Here is a 27,000-nt window from a genome sequence, read left to right on the forward strand (position 1 = left end):
GCTTGCCGGACGCTATACAACAGAAAATTTCAATATGGCACAAGACACCTAAGTGTTAACACTAGATATAACCTTAAATGTCCAGAAGTTCAAAAATATACGGTGTTTTCCTCACCCCCTTTTCTTTTTGGGGGGGCCACACCTGGAGATGTTCAGGGCTTACTCCTGGCTCTGCACTCAGGGATCACTTCTGGTGGTACTCAGGCGGCCATGTAGGATGCAAGCACCTTACCCACAGTGCTCTCTCTCCAGTCCTACAAGATTTTGATTATACAAAATGACAACTGTCCAACTCTTAAAATACCTGTCTTTTTCTCCTGTATTAAATGGACTAATCCCTACCTGAAAGGTTTGAAAAGGTAGTCATTATTCACAAAAAAAACCTAGAGTAACAGGTTACATAGCAAGATCTCGTAAAACACAGCAACTTAGCTAAGGATAACCTTTGGTAGACCCTAGGTTCATATTAAGTTTGAGTTGTTCCCTCTGATTTTCCCAGCGGATTCCACTTTTGCTATTTTTCTCAGTTGCTTACATTTTCTTCAGTGAGGCTGGAGAAACAGTACAGGCGTTAAGGTAACTTGCCTTGCATGTGGCCAGCCCTTCTTCTATTCCTGGCACATGTGGTCCTTCGAGTACTACCTGGAGTAAACCCTGAGCACAGAGCGCCAGGAGCTAGGTGTGGTTTGAAAAACAACCACCCACCCAACCAAACAAAACACCTGAAACTAGCAACACTTTCTAAGATATTAAATTAGAATAAACATTAGTTTCTTTCAGATCTTCATCTTTAAGAGATTTAAGCAGGGGCCCAAGCAATAGTCCAGTGGGTAGGGCCTTTGCCATGCATGCGCCTGACCCGGGTTTGATCCCTGGCATCCCATATAGTGCCCCAAGCACTACCAGGAGTAATTTCTGAGTGCAGAGCCAGGAGTAACCCCTGAGCATCACTGGGTGTGACCTAAATATGGAACTTAAAAAAAATGATGTCATTTTGAATGAAATTTCACAAACCACTTGCAAAGTAGTAGCTGCTGACGTGGGGCTTCTAGTTTTTTGGGAAAAAAGTCTTTTGGGGGGAGAGGTTTGAACGCAGTTCCACCGCGTGTGAAGTGCCTTACTTGCTCTATCAACTCTCTGGTTCCCCACCAAATTTTTGATAAATTACCATTTTTGGGGTTGGAGAGACAGTACAGCAGATAGGTACTTACCTTGCATGCAAAGAACCAAGTCTGATTCCTGTCACCCCATATGGTAGCCCAAACCCTCCAGGAGTGATCCATGAACGCAGAGCCAAGAATAAGTCCTAAGCACCACCAAGTACGGCTCAAAACCAAAATATTACCATTCGGTCACAATATTTTGAAATTCCAGGGACAGAGCAATAGTACGGCAGGCAAGGAGCTTGTCCTGCTTGTGGCAGACCCAGATTCTATCCCCAGCACCCTATATGGTCTCCCGAGCACTGCCAGGAGTGATCCTTAAGTGTAGCGCCAGGACTAAACCCTAAGCACTAGTGGGAGTGATCCACAAAAAACACCAATACTCAAAACACATTTTGAAATTCTAAAATACTAAAAAATGCATGCAGTAAAAAATCTAATATATACACACATATATGTATGTACACACATATGTATATACTCACATATGAAGAATGTAAGGGAAAAAAAGGTTAACACTACCTCAACTTCTTGGAACATAAAACTGTAATCTTGTACCTCTTGCTAATTTTGCTGTGCTTTAGATAAAAATACAGATGGCACAGCTCTGAGAGAGCTTTAACAACTTGATTCTAAACTGCTTTCAAAAGTAATTTATTTTGATTTTCCATACCCTTTAATGAATTGCAAATACATTCAGAGGAAACTCTCCCTCCCCAAGACTGAAAATTTCTTAAGTCAGGAAAAGTGGGGAAAAAAAAAAAAAAGACAAAAATTACATTGTTTCAATGCAAACAGAACACACACACCCCAAGGCCTGCAAATCACAGACACACACACACACACACACACACACACACACACACACACACACACACACACACACACACACACACAGTGTGCGTGCCCGTAGTGTGCAATTTTCCAGGTTTTCACAAAGAAAACATCCTCCTATTTCTCAGTTAAGACCTATGCATAGCTATACTCTCACTAATCAGAGACTGTCAAACTTGTTTCTTCAAAAAGAGCATTTTTAATAGACTAAATACTGGTTATCACTGAGTTTTTGTTTAAGGTACAACAGCAGCATGGTTCAAATGTTACTTGCAGTTCTTGGGGAAAAATGAAATACAGAAAATGTAGGAACCTCCTTTCATTACGTTAAGTACCATTGTTATCTTGAAAAAATATTTCCAACTTTCTAAAATCCCAGAGTTAAGAACCATTTCCAAGGGAGATGGGGTCATCCAATGCCAAAACACAACTTCTGAGCACAAGTATGGATGTGTGTTTCTGTGTGCACATGTACACGAGAAAAAGGTCAAAGAGAAAAGAAAGACGCCAAAGTTCTTAGTATTTTTATTTTCCTTCAAAGGAACTCCTGAAATTTGAAGCAGACAAAAAAAAATATATTTATATATATGTCATCTTCTGGTTGTTTGATCCCCAATCCATGAAAAAGAAAAAAAAAAAAGGCCAGAAACAATTACAGGGTGGAATAAGGCTTCAAATACCTAAATGACTTTGAAAACAGGCATGAGGAAGCCTATGCTGAGGCCAGTGGACTGTCCCTTGCCAGTCGCTGCCCTGGTGTGCCTTCCACAGCTGTCCTTCCCCTTGGTCTCAAAGCAGTGCCAGAAAGATGCCCTCTGGCACAGGACATACGTTTCTACTACAAAGACATAACGAAGTATGCACTAGCAAATCATCTTCTGAGCTTAAGTTTGTTCCCCCCAGGCATTATCACAGAGTTCAGGTTGAACTTTCTATTGAAATTATATATTTGGTATTGTTAAATAGCTGGCTTATGATTCACCAATTAAAAAAGTGAAAGAAGCTAAAATTAAATATTACAAATTAATGGACAATGAAATATTTGTCATGAGTAAGTGCTAGCCTTTGGGAATTAAAAAGTTTTTTTGTTGTTTTTTTGGGGTCACACCCAGCAGTGCTCAAAGTTTTACACCTGGCATGCTCGGGGCACCATATGGGGTGCAAGGGATCAAACCCGGGTTGGACATGTGCATGACAAGCACCCACCCCTTACACTATCTCCCCAGCCCTACTTTTGGGAATTTTTAATGTATTTACTCTTAAACGTTCCTCCTTCTCTTCTTTAGGCAGCACCTAGATTTAGATAGGAAGTTTTGTTAAATACCTCTGGTACCCAATACCTAATCCAAGACTGACTTGAATTAATTTATAATGGTATCTAATCCATGTTCAAATGAGAAGATTAAAAGTATATGATAGAAAATTACTGAGTCTACAGGCTAATTATTTCACCCAAATCTTCTGTAATCCACGTTATTTTCACAGTTTGACTAACAAATACAGGTAACCAGTAGAGAAGTTTGTCCTTCATCAAATTATCCAAAATAATAACTGCAGGCCTGTCATTCATAAGAAACTATAATTTGTTTATACTCTGACATTGGCACTTAATAAAATGTTAACATCTAAAGGGTATCTAAAATTTTCAATACATTACAATAAAGGAGATACACAAATTTAAGACTTTAAATCTGTTACCATGAAATTCCAATAATTCCCATTTTATTATGCATAATTAGATCTTTAAAACTGTGGCATTCCCCAAGTTAGCAACCTATATTATAAACTCAGGAGAGAACCCATCTCCTTCATAAGAATGTTTCATTTTGATAGCTAAAATTTTCCAATATACTAAACCCAATCACTCTTAGTACATGTATTGGTGACTCAAACTACTGAAAATAATTTGAAGCAGAGAGCTTAAAAGAATGGAAATAACTCATCCAAAGGTAATCACACTTTCTTGTATCCTGCTATGGTTGAATACTTAGAAAAGTCAAAGGGATACTGTCGAACACAGACTAGATTCAAGGTCACGGTGTAACTGTGATTGTATTAAGGCTTCCACTATTACAATTTCTTAAACCATCTCTGCTTTAGTGTTCTCATTTCGATTCTTATGGTGAACTTAAATGGTTATTAAGGGCCTTGTTTTGGCATATCAGTGGGTAACCATTCTCATCTCTGATTGTTAAAGGTCATCCCACAGAGGTCAAAGAGTAGAGGCAAAATGGTAAGGACCAACTTGAAAGTTTGCAATACCAAGACAACAATGATCAACACTTCATAGAAAGATGAATAAATTAAAATTCTTGGTCAGACAATAAAGCGTTCTTGCCAAGATTAGGTGTACACTGTGTGGAGGGATATTTGATTCTTATGCAAGAGTCCCAATATGTCCATTACACTTGTTTAAGTGAGAAACTGCAAGTTTAGGGTAATTTACATTCCTTGGCAATCAAGTTACTTTGTTATAGGCAATGTCTTTTATTGTTCCATCTGGCACTTGCTAACACCATTCTTGAAGAACCTAGAAATGAAGGTCAGTCACTCTGTTTACCAGGATCAGAACCAAATAAAAACAAAATTTTTGGAAAAACAACCACAAAATTCTGGCTCATCACTATTTTCCGCATCTAATGGTTCCTTCAAGATAAAACGTAACTCTTCCTTCCATGATAGCTTTCCAACAGAGAGATTAAAGGAAAAAAACAAAAAAGAAAGTTCCCCACCCTACCCCCCTAAATTGTCATTCATACTGGTGAAAGAGCCAGTCTGGTTAGCAGCTAAATATTGCACTGCCTTTCGTTCTGTATGCAGTCAGGGTCCAGTGAAAGTGGCACACGCATGGTACAAGTGACGGATGATGACACTGCTGGCTCAGGAGAAGACTCAGAGTATGGAGGAACAAAAACATGTCAGCACTAGTCACACATCCAGTTGAAAAAGTTCCATTTCCAGAAGTTAAAATTCATCACTTTCAGCTGCATGAAGCTGTGTGTCGTCTGCATCTGTCATGCTGCTCTCCTGGGATTCGTCTGTTCCCACTTTAAAATAAAAAAGAACAACAAAGTAAGGTGCCTGGCAAAAGTTTCCTGGGGGTTCACGAAAGCAAGTAATGCAAGTGCATATTTAGAAAAATCTTACAGGCCCTTATAAGCCCTAGTATCCTTCAACAAAGCGCAATTCAAGATCCTTGTTGTACAGTGTGTTTGAAGTTTATTCCAAATTAGGTGAGGCAGGTGCTCTCGACCACGGAGCACAACTGCAGACATGGTCAACTGCTTCCAAGCCTTCCATCTGTTTTTGGGAATTTGCTTTTATCTCCCCCAATAAAAACTTCTCTCTCATCCCCAACCCCAGTAACACCAAGGTCACTCCCAGCAGAGCCAAGAATAAGCTGGAGCACCTCTGGGTGGCCCAACTCTGCCACCCAAAAAACCTTGAAAAACAAACAAACTCAGTGTAACTGCATAGTACTTAAATAAATAATTTTCTTTTATTCCCTTCTTGTGGGGGATGGGGTGGAGACCGGTTACACCCAGCTGTGCTCAGGGTTTACTCCTGGCTCTGCATTCAGGGGTCACTCCTGGTGGTGCTCAGGTGCCAGGGATGGAAGCCAGGCAGTCCATTAACCCCATGCAAGGTAAGTGCTGCCTTCCCTGTTGTACTATTTCTCCAGCAACTCAATTTTCTCTTACAAAAGAGCAGGACTGGAAGGCGATGAAAGTAGGACATACACAGTGCATGTGCAGAGAGCTGGGTGTGAGCCCCAACATTGCCAGACACGGGCCTGCGGGCCCCCAAAACAATAACTTTATAAAGGATTATCTAGATTTTAGGAACCACAATCTTTTTTGGTTTTGGGGTCGTATCCAGTAGTGTATGGGGGTCGGGTAGAGTGAGCAACCTAATGGGACCTCGCTTGCCAGGCATGCACTCCGGCATGCTGAGCTCTCTCCAGCCCAGGAATGATGATTGTATGTATGTTTGTGCGCATGCATGTATGTATTTTTGTGGGCCACACCCAGCAGTGCTCAGGGGACCATGTGGTGTAGGGGATTGAATTCGGCCTCTGCATGCAAAGCATGTGCTTTTTGAGCACTCTCCCTGGCCAGGAATTATCACTTTAGTTAGAATATTTCACAATGTAATATATGAGTTATTTTATCACTAAGCCTGTGTCCACCCCACGCCCCCCATTTTTATTTTATTTTGTTTTGGGGCCACACCCATGGTACTCAGAAACCATGGGGTGCCAGGAATTGATCCCAGGTAGCTTGTGTGCAGGGCAAGTGCCCTACCTGCTTTCCTACTGTTTCAGCCCATAGTTATCTACTGTTCCAGCCCGTAGTTTCCTGTTTTCTTATTACAAAAATATTAATACAGGGGCCAAGGCACTTGCCTTGCATGGGATTAATCTCTGGCACTGCCTGTAGTGTACTAAGCACCACTAGGAGTGATCCCTTTGCACAGAAACAGAATAAATACTGAAGATAGTTGGGTGGAACGCTCCTCCTCCTTCAAAAAAAAAAGTTGATACATTATTTTGTTTCACATTAGTTATTTCAAGGCATATATTTGGTTTATGTGCCACTCTTGGCAGTGCTCAGGACCTATTTTTGCTCAGTAGTCACTCCTAGTGGTTCTTGGGGTACCATATAAGTTGCTGGGGACTGAACAGGGACCAGCCGCAAGCAAGGCCCCGTACTATCTCTCTGGCCCACAGAATTCTCTTTTTTTTTTTTGGTGGGGGCTGGGGACACACCCAGGGCTGCATGCTCCTAGCTCTGTGCTCAGGGGTCACTCCTTCAGTACTTAGAGGACAAGTGTGGATCCAGGGATCAAACTGGGGTTACCACCATTCAAGGCAAGAGCCTTGACCCAAGAATCAATGTTTTGGATCAAATACATCACACACACACACACACACACACACACACACACACACACACACATTTTCTTGATCCTTCAATTTCTAAATTTGGCTATTTCTGCTTATTTTTCTTTCTTTTTTTGGGACACACACAGCGGAGGCTCAAGGACTGCTCTGGACTCTGGTCCTTCCTGATGGTGCTCAGGGAACCGTGCAGTGTCAGGACTGAATCTTCCCGTAGGCCAGCATGTGCTAAGTTTCCTCTAGTCATATATTTGGATTTTGAATTTCCAAAGAGATTGATTAGCTACTAGTAAAGGTCTATCAATACTTTAAAATATTCTCAAATTTATTACTTAACACTGACTTTTCAACACACCTTCACAACTATCACCCCCAACCCCTGGCTACATTGCTATAATCAGCAATAGATTGGTCTATTTTTAAAAAATTCTATTTGACACACATAAAAAGAGAGACAGACAAACATACATATCCATATGCAAAAATACAAAATAATAGACTACAAAGGAAAAAACAAACCAACACTCAACCCTTCATGTACTATTCTTTGTCATAAAGGCATTATCTGTCCCACCTTACCCAAGAGGTGAGGTGGTGTCAACTAACTCACTGGTCTGAGTAACCAGATACAATCTATTTCACATGGAGGATACTCACTGATCTGTTCTTCTTGGGTTATTGGCTCCTCATCATCTGGAAGGTAGCGCTTATCAATTGCCTCTTTAATCTGATTATTGGCTCCTTTAGGATCTAAATCCATAGCCCAAGAGAAATTCATCAGGGCGAGGTGCGTTTGACCTAATTTCTTGTAAACCTAAAAATAAACAGCAGCACTACATTTTTCATTAAGTTGTGAGCGTCACTATACTATCCTAGACATTTATAATTCAAATCAGATTTCTGGTTTATGTCCTTTAAATCCATTCATGAGTATACATTTTCATCCCAGGGAAAAACTCAAGACTTGCTTTTGAGTCCTTTTAAATATATCACGTAAATATATCACATAGTATTCTCATAACTATCTTTTAGGTAGTGAATTTGCAAATCTCACAGTGACCAGGACAATGTCCGTGGAAAGAAATGAACTATAAGTTGCTTGTTTAGTGATCATTCACACTGATCTTCAACAAAACCCTATCAACTCCCAATATTAGTCCACTGTACCCAGCTGCCATAATCCACTGCCACCTGGAACCTATCTGCAAACCCCGACTAGCCTGATGCTGAAAGTCTGATCTTCCTTTGTGGGAAGAATAAATATCCATAAATGGCTTAGAGCTAACAATCTCAGCTGTGAACTTACTACTGACCACTGACTATAAGTCCCACATTCATGGCAGGTTAGGACGACATAGTTTCATTTTCTTGGCTGCTGAAACTAAATCCATTCTTTATTCACAGAGCACCAAGTTCAGAGTGCATGCTAGCTGATTCTCCTTGGCAGATGCTGTACAATTTCTAGTCTATTCTTCAAAAGTTGATGACTATAAAAGTCACAGTTTATGACCATGCCCCCAATCTTTACCTTTCCTATTAAGAAGTAAACGAGGGATTCTTTGGGTACAATTTGTTTCAATTCTTCAAGTTCTTGCAAAGCAGACTGGAAAAAAAAAGCACAGAAAACTAGCAAAATTTTAAAGAATGTTTACTGAGCAAGTATATTTTTTAAAAAAATTTATTCTTCATCTTTGGGTCACACCCAGCGTTGCTCAAGGATCATTCCTGGCTGGGCTCTGGAGAACCATAAGGGGTTCTGGGGATCAAACCGGGTTGGCTGCATGCAAGGAAAGTGCCCTACCTGCTGAACCTGGCCCAGAGCAAGTGTTTTTATTTGACTTCTCAATCATCTTTTGCTTGTTTGCTTTTGGGCTACACCCAGCAATGCTTGGGGGTTACTCTTGGTTCCAAACAGAGGAATTATTCCTGGCAGCACTCACTAGGCCATATAGGATGATGGGGGTGGAACCCAGGTTGGCTGTGTGCAAGGTGGCTTCGTGCAAGATAAGCACCCTAGCGGGAATACTATCATTCCAGCTCTTCTCAAATAGTCTTAACTAAATTGACGAGATCTTTATTTTATTTATTTTGGGCTACACATGGCAGTGTTCAGCGCTTATTCCTGGCTCTCTGCTGAGGTGTCTTTTCTAAGAAGGCTCAAGGATCAAATGGGGTGCCAGGGATCGGGGGACCATGTGAGGATATAGGGAATTGAACCCAGGTCAGCTGCATGCAAGACAAGTGCCCTACCTGCTGCACTATTGCTCCAGCCCTACATCTTACAAATCTTAATTGCATTAGTTCTCAATGTGAGATCCTAACTGCATTAGTTCTCAATGTGAAAATAAAATACATGAAAAATACTTATGACAAAAGGATTATAGTGCACTGAGCATTCTTGGGACACAATAGGAGGTGACAACTCTTGTGCTGTCACATTATCTAAGAGAATACTCTGTTGCACGGTATATGAAAGTGCTTTGAAAACTAAGTTGTAAAAACAACTCAGAGACTTCCACCAAAAAAACATGAAGTCTTGAATACCAACCTGCCATTTTAATTAACGACTAAGAACCTAAAACAATACTTCTAGTGTGTAAAACTGTCTATAGGATTGGAGGAAAATTACAGGAAAGATAGAAAAATTAGAATTGCAAAATAAAGATATAACTAAAAATAATGGGCTGGATAGACTACAGTATAGTGGGTACGGTGCTTGCCTGGCATACAGCTGACCTGGGTTTGATTCAGAGTGATCCTTGAGCGCAGAGCCAGTGTTAAGTCCTGAGCACAACTGGATGTAGCCCCAAATCAAAACTAAACAAAAAAAAATATTTTTTTTTCTGTGTGCAGTATCATACATGATCATCAAACTGCTGCTAGGATGCTCACACCTGTTACTGCAGATGCGCCCGGGAGACACTTGTGCTCCGGGGCGTTTGCTGTAGGTCAGGGTCACGCTGCCCGGTATGAGGCCGCACCCGCACCGCGAGCCGGCACACGGGAGCCTTTCCCCAGACCAGAAACGGTTCTTTTGTAACAAAACATATATACTAAGCATACATATACACAAATGTTTTATGATACTTTTATATGGATACATGCAAAACATGGCAAGAATCATTACATACGTGACCCTACACAAAGTAAGGAATGTGGGTAGCTTCTAGATGCCCAGAAAAGGAGGGACCACAGCTTCCAGAAAAGAAGGCAGCCAGGCAGACACAGCTGTAGTCCCCAGAGGCTCATACTGGGCTTCTCCGTCATAACAGAGAAAGATAATAAATGTGTCCTATTCACAGTAATTTGTTATGACAGCAATGGGAAACTAATAAATCATGCACAATCCTGTACAACTTGCAAAAGCAAGTTCACTCAATGCTCATCTGTAAAGAGATAATTTTTGAAGCTAACATTGGACTTTATTAAAGAAAGCAAAAAGTAGATAACCTCCATGGACAAACACACACACACACACACACACACACACACACACACACACAGATACATATAAAGAAAAACTATTCATAAAGTTAGGAAATTTCTGAAGTAGAGAAATATTAGGGAAAAACGAAAATCCACCTCGTGCCCCCTTGCCTTAGTCTTCCATAATTATTCCTTGCTTATGTCCCTTTATGCCTCTTTTCTTTCACTTTTCCTTTTTATTTTGTTCCTGGGCTACAAGAGCAGGTGTGCAGGGCTTACTTCTGGCACTTCACTCAGGGATCACTCCTGGCAGGATTTGGGGACCATAGGGTGCTGGGGACTGAACTCAGGTAGCTCTCTCTTTCCAACTAACTACACTTTTCCTTTATGTATCCAACACGCATTATAGTGATTGTTATTTGATCAATGTCTGTTCTCCCTTTAGAGGTGGGAGGTAATGGGAGGCTCTTCAAAGGCAGGAAATGGAACTGCTTTGCTCACCACTACATTACTAATGCCAGACACGTATTAGGTATTCAGTAAATATTTGTTAAATAATATAAACACATATCTATCAACAGTTTCACCTATTTTGATCCTAAGAGAATGGCTGAGATCACTAAGATAATTCTATGATGGAAAAGTTGCTTTTTCATGTAGATTCTTCACAGAGATATTATGTGAACATATCCCCAAACATCCACACTTCTAAGCTTCCTCTGAGTATTCCATAGAGATAAAATCACAAAAGGAAGTAGAATTCACAGCTTTTGGAAATGGGGATAACAAACGAACAAAATCAAAGCATTATTTGGTGTGGGAAGGAGGGGTTCTCTGACAGTGCTCGGGGTTCCGGAGCACTGTCTACTCCTGTCCACACTTGGTCCAGTTCAATGCTTTGGCTGGAGGTTGGAGACAGCAGAGGGGTTAGGTACTTGCCATGTTTGGTTCAGTCCCGGGACTGTATCTGATCCCCTGAGTGCTGCCAGGAGTGACTCCTCAGCCCTGAGCACAAAGGTAGAAGTAGCCCCTCAATAAAAAAAAAATCCAATTCTCTAGGTGGGGCCAACGGGGCCAACAGGGCCATACCCAGCACTGCTTGGTGTGAAGCCAGGGATAAATTCAGTCCTTGGCACTCTCTCCTAGCCCTAGAGAGCACATTTTTCACATGCATGAAATCCTGGGTTTGATCCCTAGCACCAAATAAAAAGGCATACATATTTCTGTTTTTTTTTGGCTACCCCCGACATTGTTCAGGGGACTATGAACAGTCCGGGACTTGAACTAAGGCTGTTAGTGCAAGGCAAGAGCCTTACCCTGTACTAACTCTCTAGCCTGTTAACTTTTCTTACGGAGGTAAAACTTAACAAAATGTTGAAGATCATTATTTTACCTTGTATTTTTCATTTGCAAATAAAACTGAGGCTCTGTGAAATTTGCATAGAGGGTTCTTGGGGTCAATGACGATGGCTTTGTTCAGGGTATCCAAAGCCTTCTCAGATTTCTTCAGTGCATGCTGAACCTACAAGAAATAAAAATTCAGTGTTTAGTTTTGATAATCTTGAAGATTATCAAAGGGAGTTGTCTTCAGAGAGGCAAAGACTTAATGAGGAAGAAATTTATAATTACATAAACACGGACATAAATATGCACTCATAAGTGATTTGGATTCCTAAGTTCAGTCAATGTCAGATCTCCCATGTTTTCTCCTGCTGTACATGCTCTGGTCTCATGACTTCACCTGGGAATGGCATATACAAGTTTAGCTGTTGTGTGTTTGCTTCCTGTCCTACACAGAGGTCTGGTGTGTACCTGTAGGGCTGCTATGTTGTGCTCCCTGCCAGAGACACTGTAGTGAGTTGATGTGCTCAGACTCCTTTCCAAGGAAGTATGTATGGAGCAGTATAAGCCATGAAGCTATTCCCTATCTACACCCTGCAGTAGGTGTTAAACAAGATGCAAAAACAACACTTCTTTTACTCTTCAGATTCCCAGACCCCAGTGAAATCAGAGTGAAGAACCAGGTACACATTCCCTCACCCCAAAAGAAAGAGAATGACACATATACTTGCTCACAAGCCAGAATAAAATAAAACTATTTAAAGATAGAGGTGTATGATTTAATTGGACTGTATACTGTGTTAAATAGATCTATTACTTAATTACTATATTTTTGTTTTGTGTGAAGACTGGGTCTGAGTCAAAGGCCTCATCCGGGCATGGCAAGCATTTTATCAATGAGCTGCAGCTACACTGAGTTGCTGGACCTAAGCATCAGACTTTTAATTTTCTCTGCAATCTCCTCTCTCTCTCTCTCTCTCTCTCTCTCTCTCTCTTTGGATCACACTGGCAATGTTCAGGGGTACTCCTGGCTCTGCACTCAGGAGTTACTACTGGTGGTGATGGAGGACCATATGGGATTGAACCTGGTTTGGCTGTGTGCAATGCAAGCCCCCTACCCCCAATCTCATTTTTATAACAGTCCTATAAAGGCAGTAGGCAAGAGGATACCTATAATTCATAAAATAGAAGCTGAGAGAAATAAGTGATTTACCAGAGCATTGACACTTGAGATTTCAGGCTCTTACTTTAAGATTAAAAATGATAATAAGAAAGTCCTAAATTTCATCATAGCAATCAAGTCAATTAACAAAAACACTGCAAAAGGGAGATTAACAAAAAGATTTTAAAAGATTACTTACTACTCCAATGTGGCAGAGTAAAACTGAACTTTGAGGGTTGATATCAAGTGCTTTCTGGAAATGCATTTCAGCAAGGCTGAATTTTTCTTGCTTATAATAAATCATTCCTAAACCATACCTGAAAAGTATAAAGCCAATATAATTTTAAGGATATAAACATTTTTTTTCTTTTTGGGGTCACACCCGGTGTTGCACAGGGGTTACTCCTGGCTCTGCACTCAGGAATTACTCCTGGCAGTGCTCGGGGAACCATATGGGATGCTGGGGATCGAACCCGGGTCAGCCATGTGCAAGGCAAACGCCCTACCCACTGTACCATATATAGCTCCAGCCCCAGGAGATGAACTTTTGACTGCAAATTTAATTCAACTTATAAAAGACTTATGTATGGAATCTAACGTTTTAACAAATCAGTAGAAATTACTGGTGGTCTTAGGGGAGGCAAAACAAAAACTACTGCCCATGATAGACACCAGAGCATTTTAGACAAATCAGTCTATTTATTTGGCTTTGGGTCACACCCAGCAATATGGGGTTACTCCTGGCTCTGTACTCGGGAATTACCTCTGGTGGTGTTTGGAGGACCATATGAGATACCAGGGATTGAACCCTGGTCATCTGCATGTAAGGCAAATGCCCTACTTGCTGTACTACTACTCCAGCCCATGTGAGTCACTTATAAGTGAAATCAACAATCAGGTCAATGAAATATGCGATGGAGAGAAAAAAAAAATCCAAACTTCTGCTACACTGTGTATGGGAACTACACTCAGCAGTGCTTAGGACTGACTCCTGGTTCTGAGCTTAGGACTGACTCCTGGTGGTGTTTGGGGGACCAGGTGGGATGAGGGGATCAAACCTGGGTTGCCATGTACTAGGATAACATCCTACCAGCTCCTGTTTTGTTTTGTGGGCTACATTCCCACAGTGCTCAGGGCTTACTCCTAGTTCTGTGCTCAGGGATCACTCCCAGTGGACTCAGGGGACCCACATGGGGCACTAGGGATTAAGCCCAGGTCATCAAGGTACAAGGCAAGCACCCTACCCACTGCATTATCTCTCTGGCCCCTCCTGGTACATAGATCTAATAGCTAATTTTTACTAAAATCAGGTGCGTGTGAAAAACTTTGCAAAATTCTTTATTAAATGGTTTCATTTAATCCTAGGAAAAACTAAGGAGACAGATAGTTATCATACATGTCTTCACTGTATCACTGTCCTCCCGTTGTTCATCGATTTGCTCGAGCGGGCCCAGTAACGTCTCCATTGGAGACTTTGTTGTTACTGTGTTTGGCATATCGAATACATCACGGGTAGCTTGCCGGGCTCTCCGAGAGGGGCGGAAGAATTGAACTCGGGTCGGCCATGTTGGCTGCGTGCAAGGCAAACGCCCTACCGCTGTGCTATTGCTCCAGCTACATGTTTTCAAAAAAGCAAATAAAGTAAGTAATCCAGAAGTTTAGAGTTCAGTAAGTTGGCCAAATTTATATGGTTAATAAGGATTCTAACCAGATTCTGTATCATTAAAAATATAAAGTGTCCTTTTGTTTACATTTCTGGGCCATATCAGGTGGTCCTCAGAGGCTACTCTTGGCTCTGCGCTCAGGGATCATTACTGGAGGTGCTTGGGACCATATGAAGTGCCAGGGATTGAACCACGGTTAGTTATATACAAGACATGAATTGTATCTCCACTATTTTTCCAGCCTATTTTTTGGTGGGAGTGGAGGGTGGACATATGGTCCATTCCAGTGGTACCTGGGATCACTACTGGCATTATATACACAGGTTTCTCCCAGCGGTGTTCAAGGGGCCATACAGTGCCAGGGATTGAACCTGGCTCAGTAACCTGAAAGGCAAGCGCCTTAACCTCTACATGATCTCTCTCATGTCCCTATCCAGTTTCAGTTCTAATCAGCATTTCAGTGTTCCCAGAAAAAGCAACAATTCAAGTTAACAACTTGATTTGTGTGTTTGCTAGAGAAACAGTTGAAAAAAACATTTTTTAAAATTTGTTTTGTTTTGGGGCCACAGCCGGCAGTGCTCAGGGCTTACTGGCTCTGCACTCAGGAATCACTCTGGGCAGTGCTGGCAGGACCGTGTGGGGTGCTGGGAATCAAACCGGGTTAGCCACCTGCAAGGCAAGCACCCTACTCACTGCACCACTGCTGTGGCTCTCCACTCTATTTTTATTAGTCAATTTGTTTGTTTTTGTGCCACAGCTGGCAGACATTAAGTGCCCAGGTCTGCTGAGCCCGGGCCTCCCAGTGAGAATGCATACCAGCCTTCTCAACTACCTCTGTTCCTGGTGAGTTAAGAGTCTAAAGGACACATTTCACATAAAGAACATTTTGTAAATAAATCATTGAACTACATGCCATTCTTAAGTAACCAAGTCAATCACAATAAAGAGATAACTAACAAGAAAAACTAATGGGAATCAGTCCCATCAACAAGACAATATTTCAGCATGCCATTAGCACTTACCATGCGTTATAATGTCTAGGGTTGACTCTGATGGCATTTCGAAAACAAGCCAATGCTTTGTCTAATTCTTCCGTTAACACAAACTCGTGCCCTAGTAGAGTATAGGCATAAGCATAATTTGGATCAACCTGGATCGCTCTCTGGAAGAATTTAATTGCAATATCATGTTCCCGTTGCAAACTGAAACAGTTTCCTGCAGCACACCAGGCCTTAAAAAGAATGGAAACAAAATCCACATGCACAATTAAAATTGTTATTTTTAACAAAAACAAACCTATGACTAAAATCAAGACTCAGATCAGAAAGACAGAAACAAACGTTTTGAGATAATATGCAAAGTTTTGAATCTGTGCATTTTCTAATCAGCTGCTGAAGATGTGTGTGGTGTGTATTTCTCCTAGGAGCCATGGTTCAACACTGCTAATTCAATGCTCATGAAGACTCTGGAACATCATTACTGAGAATAGGAATAATGAGAATTTATGATTTTTAAATTCTGTGATCTCAGAATTTATTTATCTAATAAAATGAATATTTAAAATTTGAAATGCGCATTTTGTTCAATCTATGTAATTTCTGCTTTATGAACTCTCATCTTGGGACACCAGCGTTTTTTAAATTTTGTCTGTTTTTGAGGCCACATCTGGTAGTGTCTGGACGCCACTCCCAGCTCTGTGCCCAGTGACAGGGACCACATGGTGCCTGGTTACACACAAAGCTTATCCTCTCGCTCTTCGAGCTACTTCTCAAGTCCAACAGCAGCCATTTTAACACTGCCAAATATTTATCGAAAATAATCTGCTTTATGATTTTTTAAAATTTGTCAATATGTACATTCTAGGACTTCTTTGGGTTCCTATTATAGAGACAAAGATGGAAAATTCAGTGGAGGTAACACTAAAATGGCATTTGAATGATCTGTTTATCTTCCCCTTTTTGTATGGATGATCAAAAGCGAAGAGCTTTGGTTCCTACCTCCGGGGAATTTTTGTCCATGTCTGTTAGGTCTTTTGAAAGAACTGAAAGAGCAACATCTTTCTGAAGATGCCAAAGTGTTGTAGAGTAGATCTCCATGCCTTCGACTCTGTAATTCTCAATCCTCCTAACCTCTGAAAATATTCTTTCAGCCTGAAATACAATAACTAGTAAGGGGAAAACAAGTTGATACAATTGACATATATGTACAGGCAGAACACTGGGTAAATCTCACAGGATCTACGCGCTGCCTTGGTTTACAGTTCTCAAGTTAATTAGTAATAACATAAGGCCAAATTGAGCAACCATGCATGATAAATCAGTACTAAAACCATCCTATTCAAACTTCTCCTTATAGACAAGCCACGGTTAAGAACATAACTCCTGTGTGGAGCGACAGCTTAACGGACAGAACACAAGCCGTGCACGTGGGAGCCTGGGCTCCATTCCCAGCATCGCACGGTCCTCTGACAGCCATGGGGAGTGTGCGCAGTGCGAACCCCCAAACCCCCAAAAAGGACATAAAATCTGAGGGCCAGGGAGATGCTACAGAGTGCGAGAGCACAGGCCTGGCACCCTCAGAGCCGTGGCTCAACTACCACACCGCGTGTCTCTCCGAGCACTGCTCTGAGCCGGGGGACTCTCCCTTCGCCGGGGGCCCCCCCAAACAAACAAAATCTGAACATGTCAGCTTCTACCACATGACAGAAGAGAAAGCTAGTTACAACTGAAAACAAAAATCTGATTTTTATTTCTTTACTGGATTTTGGGCCACACATGGCAGAGTTAGGGGTCACTCCTGGCAGTGCCGGGGCACCATGAAGTGCGATGAAGGGATCAAACCTGGGGCTCCTACACGTGGAGCTGCAGCTTACCCATTTTATTTGAATTTTTGTTTTTGGGCCACACTTGGTGGTGCTCAGGGCTTAATCCTGGCTCTGTGCTCAGGGATCACTCCTGAAAGGGCTTGGGGGACCATATGGGGTATCAGGAATGGAACCGGGTCAGCTGCATGCAGCGCAAGCGCCTACCTGCCTTACTACCTTTCCAGCCCCTATAGTTAAAATTTCAAAAGAACAAGTCAATGACTTTATTCTCAAAAAGTCACATTTCTAAGTTTTTTTTAACTGACTTTAAAGAATAACACTCTTACAAAAGTGGACCTTTGTAATATAAAACTTAGTATTATTATTAGTTTTTTTTGACCATACCTGGCTATACTCAGGGAATCACTCACTCCTGGGGGTGTTCATATAGGTATATGGAGTACCAGGATCGAACCCTGGTCAGCTGCAGGCAAGGCAAGCACCCTACCTGCTATGCTACCTCTCCGGCCCAACAGAAAACTTACTCTGTACTGATTTTTAAAATTGTAAAAATTTTCAACATTCATGGGGGCCGGAGCGATAGCACAGCAGGTAGGGCGTTTGCCTTGCACGCAGCCAACATGGCTGACACAGGTTCAATTCCCAGCATCCCATATGGTCCCCCAAGCACTGCCAGGAGCAATTCCTGAGTGCATGAGCCAGGAGTAATCCCTGAGCATTGCCGGGTGTGACCCAAAAAGCAAAAAAAAAAAAAAAAAAAAAAAAAAAATTTCAACATTCAGCTAGTTGCTAATCATAAAGCATGTTGAACACATCCACCAATGTGATATGGTACCACTTGGAACTGACTCCTACCCAGCAACCCCCTCTTCCTTTGTACACTCTCTTGACTTTAAGGCACCTCAATTATATGGTCAAATATTTCCCTTTTAGTTATAAACCCCACAACTGGACTTGTCTCCCTCTTGAAATTTGAAACTTTGGATTATTTGAAACCAACTAGTTCCCTGTTTATCAAATTAAGACGAAGTCCACAACTCTAACAGACAAGTTTAGTTTAGAATAAGGGATCAATGTTTTTTTAATGAGAAATGGTTAAGACTGTTCTTAATGAAATGAAATGGCAGAAATAAAATAGCATTTACAAAACTACTAACACCCCTCCCCTTCCCCCGAGTGTTTGGGACATACCTGGCAGTGCTCCTGGTTCTGTGCTTAAGGATCGTGCTTGATAGGGCCCAAGGGACCAGATGCAGTGCTGGGACTGGAGGTTAGCCACATCCAGGGCAAGCATCTTACCCATTATACTATCTCTCTGGCCCAAAACTAGCAATTATCTTAAGAAACACCCTACCTGTTGGACTATTCCTCTTGCTCCCATATAGGTCTGCTTAAAAAATCTTTTGGGGTTGGAGTGATAGCATAGTGGGGAGGGCATTTGCCTTGCACGCAGCCGACGTGGGTTTGATTCCAAGCATCCCATATAGTTCCCTGAGCACTGCTAGGTTTAATTCCTGAGTGCAAAGCCAGGAGTACCGCCTGTGCATTGCTGGGTGTCACCCAAAAAGCCAAAAACAAAAACAAAAACAAAAAACCAACAACTTTTGGTTTAGGGGCCAGTGATAGTACAGTAGGTAGGGTATTTGCCTTGAATGTAGCCTACCCAGGTTTGATCTCTGGCATCCCATTTAGTTGGCAGGAGTAATTCCTGAGTGCAGAGCTAGAAGTAACCTGAGCACCATGGGGTATGGCCCAAAAACAAACAAACAAACAAAAAAAACAAAAATAACCTCTTCCCCCCAAAAAACACAAACCCCCCCAAACTCTTTTGAATATTTTAAAATCTATTGTTGCCACTGAAAAGTGACTGTGGCATAAAATTAAAAAAAAAAACATATAAAGTGGCTATCGCTCCAGCCGATAGCACAGCGGGTAGGGCGTTCGCCTTACAAGCGGCCAACATGGCCGACCCGAGTTCGATTCCTCCGCCCCTCTCGGAGAGCCCGGCAAGCTACCGAGAGTATTCGATATGCCAGACACAGTAACAACAAAGTCTCCAATGGAGACGTTACTGGGCCCGCTCGAGCAAATCGACGATCAACGGGAGGGCCTTTACCTTTACCTTTATAAAGTGGCCAGAAAATAGCTCAACAGGCTAAAGCGTGGGCTCTGCGTGCAGGCAGCCCGGTTTGATCACGGTCCTCCAAGCACTGCCAGGAGCGACCTCTGAGCACCAAATGGAGTGGACTCCTGAGTAGTCTTATGGAGCCCCCCAACAGAAACCTAAACCACGACGAAGTCAAGCTGAAACAAAGGTCTTTAGAGCTTCTGCTTTTGGACCAGCGAAGTGCCACAATCTAAGCATGAGTTTTTTGGGCAACGAATTGGCTTTCTGTTTAAAACTTTTCTTTCAGGGGCCATAGCAATAGTAGCAATAGTACAGTATGTAAGGCACTTGCTCTGTATGTGCAACCCAGGTTCAATTTAGGGGCACCCCCAGATGATCCCTGAGCTCGCCACAAGTGATACCTGAGCACAGAGCCAGGAGGAAGCCCAAAGCACTGCTGCATATGGCCCCAAAACAAAACCAAAGAAACTTTCAAAACTTTTCATTTTCCCTCTTGATTTCCCGGCTACACCTGGAGTGTTGCTCAGTGGCTGCTTCCAGCCCCGGTTAGGGAGCCATATGGTGCTGGGGACTGAACCCAGAGCTCCTGCATGACAAAGGTGCTCTTCAGCCCCTTAAAGCTTTATTTGACTGGTTTTCTTTATTTTTACAGAAATAGATAAAGCAGTTAAGAATGTGTCTTGGTGGGAAAGTACTTGCCTTGCATGTATGAGGACCTGGGTTTGATCCCCAACACACCATAAAAGAAAAAACATAAAGAAAATGAAGAAATTTATGATGAGATAAATGAGAAGATGTTGTCCTGAATTATATATAGATTTCTTCACAGCATCTTCAAATTATAAAACATAACAAATGCTGATGGGCTGGAGTGATAGCACAGCAGGTAGGGCATTTGCCTTGCACAAGGCCGACCGGGCCGACCCGTGTTAGATTCCTCCGCCACTCTCAGAGAGTCCAGCAAGCTACCGAGAATAGCTCACCTGCACGGCAAAGTCTGGCAAGCTACCCGTGATGTGTTCGATATGCCAAACACAGTAACAAGTCTCGCAATGGAGACATTACTGGGCCCGCTTGAGCAAATTGATGAACAACGGGAGGACAGTGCTACAGTGCTAGTAAATGCTGATAATTCTGTTTACAGCAGAAAAAGCTCTGATTTAAATATCACACACACACGCACACATATATATATATTTTAAGATTCAAATGAGTGAAGTATAAAAGGTCCTTATTAGAATGTGTAAGTGGGGGAGTACACCACAAGGGGTCACTCTTGAGCACAGAGCCAGGATTAGCCACCAGGCCTGCCAGGGAGGATCTTACAATACCTTCTCTCTCCCCCACCTAGAAAAAGGGAATGTTTGACTGGGGATGATCAGCTGTAAAGAACTTTCCCTGGGTTTGATCCCTGGCACTGTGAAAGAAAGAAAGGAAGAAAAGGAAGAAAGCAGAGAAAAAAGAAAAAGAAAAAAAAAAGAACATACGGGAGTGGGGTAGGAAGGGTGAGGGTGGGGTTGGGGGCGCACCAAGAAAATAGCCCAAAGGGCTAAAAGGCATACACTTTGCATGCAGGAGCCAGGTATGGCCCAGAACAAAAGAAAAAGGATAAAAGTTTAAAAAGAATGTGCGAATGACTTGGGTTCTTTAATCACCGCATTTAATCTCAAGGAATTTAAATCACTCACCAGTTAATACAAGCTAGAACAATATGTATATTACAAGTACTGAGAAAATAAATATAAATATAGTACATAATAAATATCAACCTCAAGCACTGCATTTAAAAAAATTTAAATTATAACATAACATTTTTCTACTTACTTGCATGTACTCTGAAAGTTCAAAATAGGCCCTTCCAATTTGGCACAGTACCCAGCCAGTATTGTAGTGGTGAGAAGGTAGGTGGCTTAAGATATTTATAGCTTCTTTGCAGTTGTATGAACACAAAGCTAAATAACCTTTCCCCATTTCACGAAGAAGGCTCATCAAACCTTCTAGGAGAAAACAACATAGTAAATAAAGAAGAAAAGCAAAATGAAACAGTTTGATTTTCTAGTAAATGCATGGAAAAAAAAAATTACAGATTCTAACATTTAGAAAAAAAGAAAACAAATCTACTTACAGAAATTTACTTACAATGAAATACAGAGAAGATATTAGACATTTAAAACAGACCTGCTGCTGCTTTCTGTAGATTAAACGCCTGAATTTGAGGTGAAATTGTAGAGATTTTCCCTTCTGAAATGATTGAAGAATCCAATTTTGTAATTTCCAGACTATCATTTATATTAGGTTGAGTTATTCCTCCTTTATTAGTTTTGCTTTTTGTTTTTCTGTTTGGGATTTTAGGTGGAAACTTCATTTTTAATTTTTTGCTATTCTCCTATTAAAAAAATGAAAATCCCATATTTAGTATACTCATGTATTCAAGATACCCCAAAATCCTTTCTCAAGCATTAGATTATAAAATAAATATGGAATTTTGATTTATCTCTATTTTTCTCCAAAGAAATTTTGTAAGAACAATCTTTGGGGCCAGGGAGCAGGCTTATAGGACTGCAGGTGTTATATGGATTTTATAGGCTTCCACTGAGACTTTGGGAGGAGGAGGTAAAATCTTAGTCTATGCCATATAACTTTGACATTTCAGCAATGTTATATAATACTTACTAAAGGACCAAGACAATCTTCAAACACTGTAGGCAGTAAGCCAAACAATGAAACAAGAAACAAATTTAGTGTCCTAATTTACTAGAGGTGGAATTAATGATCAACAGAAATTTTAGAGGGGGAAGTACTAAGTAAAGGAACATAGAAGAATTGTAAAATCACCTTGGTTGTGGAGCTGTCACTAGTGAAAAGTCGTGAGCTTCTTCGAGGCAGTGCATTAGGGGGTGATGTGATAGTGGGGCTCAATACCTGAGGTGTTGTACTGGAAAAAATAAACAAGACATTTAGATACCTTGGTTTAGGACTTGCTAATAACTTGGTTCTCAAACACACACTATGCTTGTAGTCTAAAGCCAAAGAGTTTCTTCATTTTTTTGGGGTTCCTTTATAAAAAACAGAAATTTGAAAAACCAAACTTTGGTTTATCACGCATAAAGTAGTAAAATTAGGGCACATGGTATCTATCTGAATTTGCTAACTGGAACTTAAAACAATCTAGAGAAAAATTCTGGGCCAGCGGTTTAGGGAAGAACTCACAATGCACATGCTCTGCTTGTGGGAGGCCCAGTCGAGATTCCTGGCTCTGCTAGGAGGGAGCTCCAAGCAACATGCAATGGAGTAGCCTCTGAGCACACAAAAATTCTAGGCAAATGAATTATATATTGGCGATGGCGGGGTAGAACCAAGGATTTACTCTAGGATCTCACATGTAAGCACTCATCTCTTCTGCTGAGTTATACCCCAGGCTTCAAAATATATTTTTCTTTTAGTTTCTTTCTGTTGAGGGGTCATTCCTGACAGGGGCGTATTCCTGGACAAGTGCTCTGGTGCTGCTTCAGGGAACATGTGCTGCCAGAGATTCAACACACCTCCCACATGCAGCATGCATTCTAAAGTCCTTTGAACCATCTCCCCAACCACATTTTATTTTGGTTTTGGGTCATACCCAGTAGTGCTTAGGGCTTACTCCTTGCTCTGCACTCAGGGCTCACTCCTGGCAGGGTTTGGGGAACCACATGAGGTGCCAGAGATTGAACCTTGTTGGCCGTATGCAAGGTAAACACCCTACCCTGCTCCAGTAGTAGTAGTACTATTGCTCCAGCCCCACAAATCACATTTTTAAGCCAATTATCTGCAGCCTTTATTTGCAGCAGGGTTTATTCTATTTAAAGCAAAAAGGAATCTTGCAATACTCAGACACATATTTTACTTCATTTAGAGATCTGTTTACAGCAAAACTTGGGTGAAGGTACAGAGACTTCCCATATGTCCCTGTTCTCGTACATAGTACTGGTCCACATTATCATGTTAGAGTCTGACCAACAACAAGACATCATAATCTTATCTAATCCAAGTCCAAAGTCTATTTCAAAATTCACTTTTCTTCATGTATATTCTATGGATTTGGACAAATGTGGAACAAATCTATAGTCATTGTTATGACCTCTTACAGAATGGCTTCATGTCTCCAGAGCTTGTCTTTTTAGAAACTACTTTATTGTTATTTATTTATTTTTGCTTTTTTGGGTTACACCTGGTGATACAACCAACATGTTGCCTTGCACGCGGCCGACCCAGGTTCGACCCAGCCAACATGGCCGACCCGAGTTTGATTCCTCCGCCCCTCTCGGAGAGCCCGGCAAGCTACCGAGAGTATCTCGCCCGCACGGCAGAGCCTGGCAAGATACCCGTGACGTATTTGATATGCCAGACACAGTAACAACAAAGTCTCCAATGGAGACGTTACTGGGCCCGCTCAAGCAAATCGACGAACAACGGGAGGGCCTTTACCTTTTACCTGGTGATACACAGGGGTTAATCCTGGCTCTGCACTCAGGAATTACTCCTGGCAGTGCTCAGGGGATATGGGATGCTGGCAATCGAACCTGGGTCGGCCGCGTGCAAGGCAAACGCCCTACCCGCTGTACTATCATTCCAGCCCCTACTGTTATTTATTATAATTATTCAGGACCTCTTAGATAGATCTGGGGACTCCACCAATGATTCTGAATCAACTGGGCAAAAAACTTAATGCAAGGTGTGGTCTCCGAGCACAGGAACCCGGGGTGCCTCCAGGTCTGTAACCAGAGATGCTGTGAGGACCATGGCGTGTGGGGAACCAGACCCAGCTGGGTGCATGCTAGGTACCTACCCTAAACACTGTCCTAGCTCCCAGTCCCACCGATTCTTTTTTGCGCTTTCCCTGCTGAACTCTCTCCAGTCACCCCACCCATACATTCTTTTAATAATATAATATCTTTGTGTGGTAGAAACAACTGTGTCTTTATTTTTTTTTTTTGCTTTCTGGGTCATAGCTGGCAATGCACAGGGGTTACTCCTGGCTCTGCACTTAGGAATTACTCCTGGCAGTGCTTGGGGGGGGCCATATGGGATGCTGGGAATCAAACCTGGGTTGGCTGCGCGCAAGGCAAACACCCTACCCGCTGTGCTATCGCTCCAGCCCACAACTGTGTCTTTAAAACAAAAATGTGACTGAATTATCTAATAAGTGGAGTAGCATTTTATAGGACAGATGAACTGGAGTCAGATGCTGTGATTTCTCTTTGAATAATAGAAATCTTATGGGGTTAGAAGTTAGAGGGTGCTAGGGCTAGGAGTTTATCTTATTTTGTTTTTAGAGCATACCTGGCAGGTGCTTGGTTCTGTGGGGTTGGGGGTTCTGCTCTAGGGGGACCATGTGAGGTTCTTAAACCAGCTCTCCAGCCCCGGGACTAGGAGCTTAAAAAAACACACACACACACAGAGAAGAGACGAAACTCTATAATACTCATTAGGATTCCATTAGCTTCAAAGGGCCACTGCCTTAAAAAAAAAAAAGCATGGGGTACGGGTGAGGGACAGGGACAGTCCAAGAGGCCAAATATATGCAAGCTCCAAACAGATCCTGATCCCACGATCTCCCGAAGAGATTTAGGAGTATCCGTGGCACTAGAGTATGGTCCCTAAAACAAAAAAATAAACTAATTCAAACTTGGGGCTAAGAAACGGCCCAAAGGGCTAAGTGTGCATGCTCAGCTCCCAAGAGGCTTGGTTCCATCCCTGGCACCGTGTGATCCCTGAACAACGCGCCGTGAGTGATCCCAGCACTCCCATCGGCTGTCCCCAAACCAAAACCAATCAAGTTTGACACATTCAAAATTTGTACTAGTCATTTTAGAATCCTCAGGAGCAGAAACCTCCCTAAACTGAACTCTATAAAGAATCAAGTTTTACGGCAGGAACGGCTAATGCTGACAGGTGCCGACAGCATGATGGATACCTTGTTTGGGGCCCAGAACTCTGTGTCTGTGCGACAAGGACTGGAGTTACTTCTCGACTATTTCCACTCTGGGAGAAGACAGACTTTGTTCCAGTTTGGCCGATTCTGGCAACAGACTGTAAAACACAAAAAGTCTAAGGTTTGTGAATTATAAGTTGTATTGTAGATAATAAAAGTCACCATGATCCTGCCCTATTTATATTTTCACAATCAGTCTAAGATTTCATAACAGACTCATCTGAAACCATTAACATCACTGTTACACGGAACATCACCCTTAGTTATTTATTTGGGGGCCACATCCGGTGATTCTCAGGGGATACTTCTGGCCCTCCACTCAAGCATTACTCTGAGTTGTGCTTGGGATGCCGGGGATTGAATCCAGGTTGGCCACATGCAAGGCTAGTGCCCTACCTGCTGGACTATCACTCCCGCACCTTCATGCTATATTTGAGCAACTGAAAATCAAATGGAGTCACAAAAACAGCCCAGTGGTGAGGTGCACATGCTTTGTCATGTACTAGGACACCAGTGTGAACCCTGGGACACAGGTCTGAACATCAGCAGTAGTGGTCCTGAGGCCCCCTAGAGCACTGCTTTGCGGGCCCCCCAAAAAGATACCAAACATAATGGCGAGGACAAAGAAAAACAATTTCTCTTTCCATTTTTAAATCAAAACAATTTTAGGGGGCCTCCCAAACACTGCCCAGCATAACAGGGGGCACTCCCAACAGGGCTAGACTACTCAAGGGCCCAGAGGACACAGCCCTGTTGCTTGGGTCCTGTGGTACTGGGGACACCAGGACCATATCTGACGGCGCTGGGGCAGGACCAGCACATGGCTTGTGGGGTGCCAGGGATGGAACCAGGATCAGAAGCACATCCCTGTGCTATTTCCCTGAACCCTGATTTCCGGTAGTTGTGTTAAAGATAGATAGAAATAGGGGTCAGAGAGAGATTACAGGGGTAGGCACTTGCCTTGTAAGCAGCTGGGTCCAGCTCGATCCCCAGCACTGTGAATGGTCCCCTAGCATCATAAGGAGTGATCCCTGAGCACAGTTGGTTATGGCCTAACCTGCCATAAAAAATTAAGAATTTTTTCCCCCTGAATTCCGATTTTTTTTGGGGGTGGGAGGGTGTTAAACCTATTAGTATTCAGGACTAACTCCTGGCTCTGTGCTCAGGCATCACTCATGATGATGCTGGAAGACCACATAGTGTTCCAGGAATAGAAGCAGGGACAGCCACATGTAAGGCAAGGGTCCTACCCTCTGTACTACCATTCTGGCCCCTAAAATGATTTTAAGAGATAAAAGAAAGGGAAAGGGGCGAGAAGTCTTGCCAAGAGGGAAGGGTCATCTAAGCAGGATTCTGTTGAGTTTGTTTTAGAGTAAAAGAAAAATCTGGAAGCTTATTTAGCTATATAATGAAATAGATATACTTCTAAGGAATAATTTTAGATGGTCAATAGTACACAACTAGGGCCTGGATATAGCTCGAGATAGACTACATGCCTACCAACTGTAAGGCCCTGAGTTTGGTCCGTGGCACATAACCTCCAAGCACTGTTGCTGATCTAGTAGCAAACTGGACAGCCACTGAGCA

At 42.2% G+C, this 27,000-nt stretch overlaps 1 protein-coding gene and 1 non-coding gene across 7 annotated transcripts in view; both read right to left on the reverse strand.

Annotated features, from left to right (window-relative positions):
• Positions 1-3,479: 3,479 nt before the first annotated feature.
• CDC27 (cell division cycle 27) overlaps positions 3,480-27,000 on the reverse strand; it is a 61,319-nt gene continuing 37,798 nt past the window's right edge. For 3 of the 6 annotated variants that reach the window (XM_056127169.1, XM_056127175.1, XM_056127173.1), the window contains 11 exons: positions 25,396-25,511; positions 22,278-22,377; positions 21,621-21,828; positions 21,267-21,439; positions 16,488-16,640; positions 15,513-15,721; positions 13,026-13,143; positions 11,717-11,845; positions 8,426-8,500; positions 7,555-7,711; positions 3,480-5,044 (listed from right to left, as the gene is read on the reverse strand). In XM_056127169.1, coding sequence (XP_055983144.1) covers positions 4,962-5,044; positions 7,555-7,711; positions 8,426-8,500; positions 11,717-11,845; positions 13,026-13,143; positions 15,513-15,721; positions 16,488-16,640; positions 21,267-21,439; positions 21,621-21,828; positions 22,278-22,377; positions 25,396-25,511 — 1,521 coding nt within the window. In that variant the 3' untranslated portion in view covers positions 3,480-4,961. The remainder of the gene's footprint in view (positions 5,045-7,554; positions 7,712-8,425; positions 8,501-11,716; positions 11,846-13,025; positions 13,144-15,512; positions 15,722-16,487; positions 16,641-21,266; positions 21,440-21,620; positions 21,829-22,277; positions 22,378-25,395; positions 25,512-27,000) is intronic. The other 3 variants (XM_056127172.1, XM_056127171.1, XM_056127170.1) reach the window with 3 other exon arrangements.
• LOC130036346 (small Cajal body-specific RNA 16) lies at positions 9,739-9,920 on the reverse strand. The gene has a single exon (XR_008794382.1). It is a non-coding gene; the product is annotated as a small Cajal body-specific RNA 16 (non-coding RNA).

Source organism: Sorex fumeus, unplaced genomic scaffold (assembly GCF_029834395.1).
Source record: "Sorex fumeus unplaced genomic scaffold, SorFum_2.1 ptg000063l, whole genome shotgun sequence".
NCBI classification, from domain to species: domain Eukaryota; kingdom Metazoa; phylum Chordata; class Mammalia; order Eulipotyphla; family Soricidae; genus Sorex; species Sorex fumeus.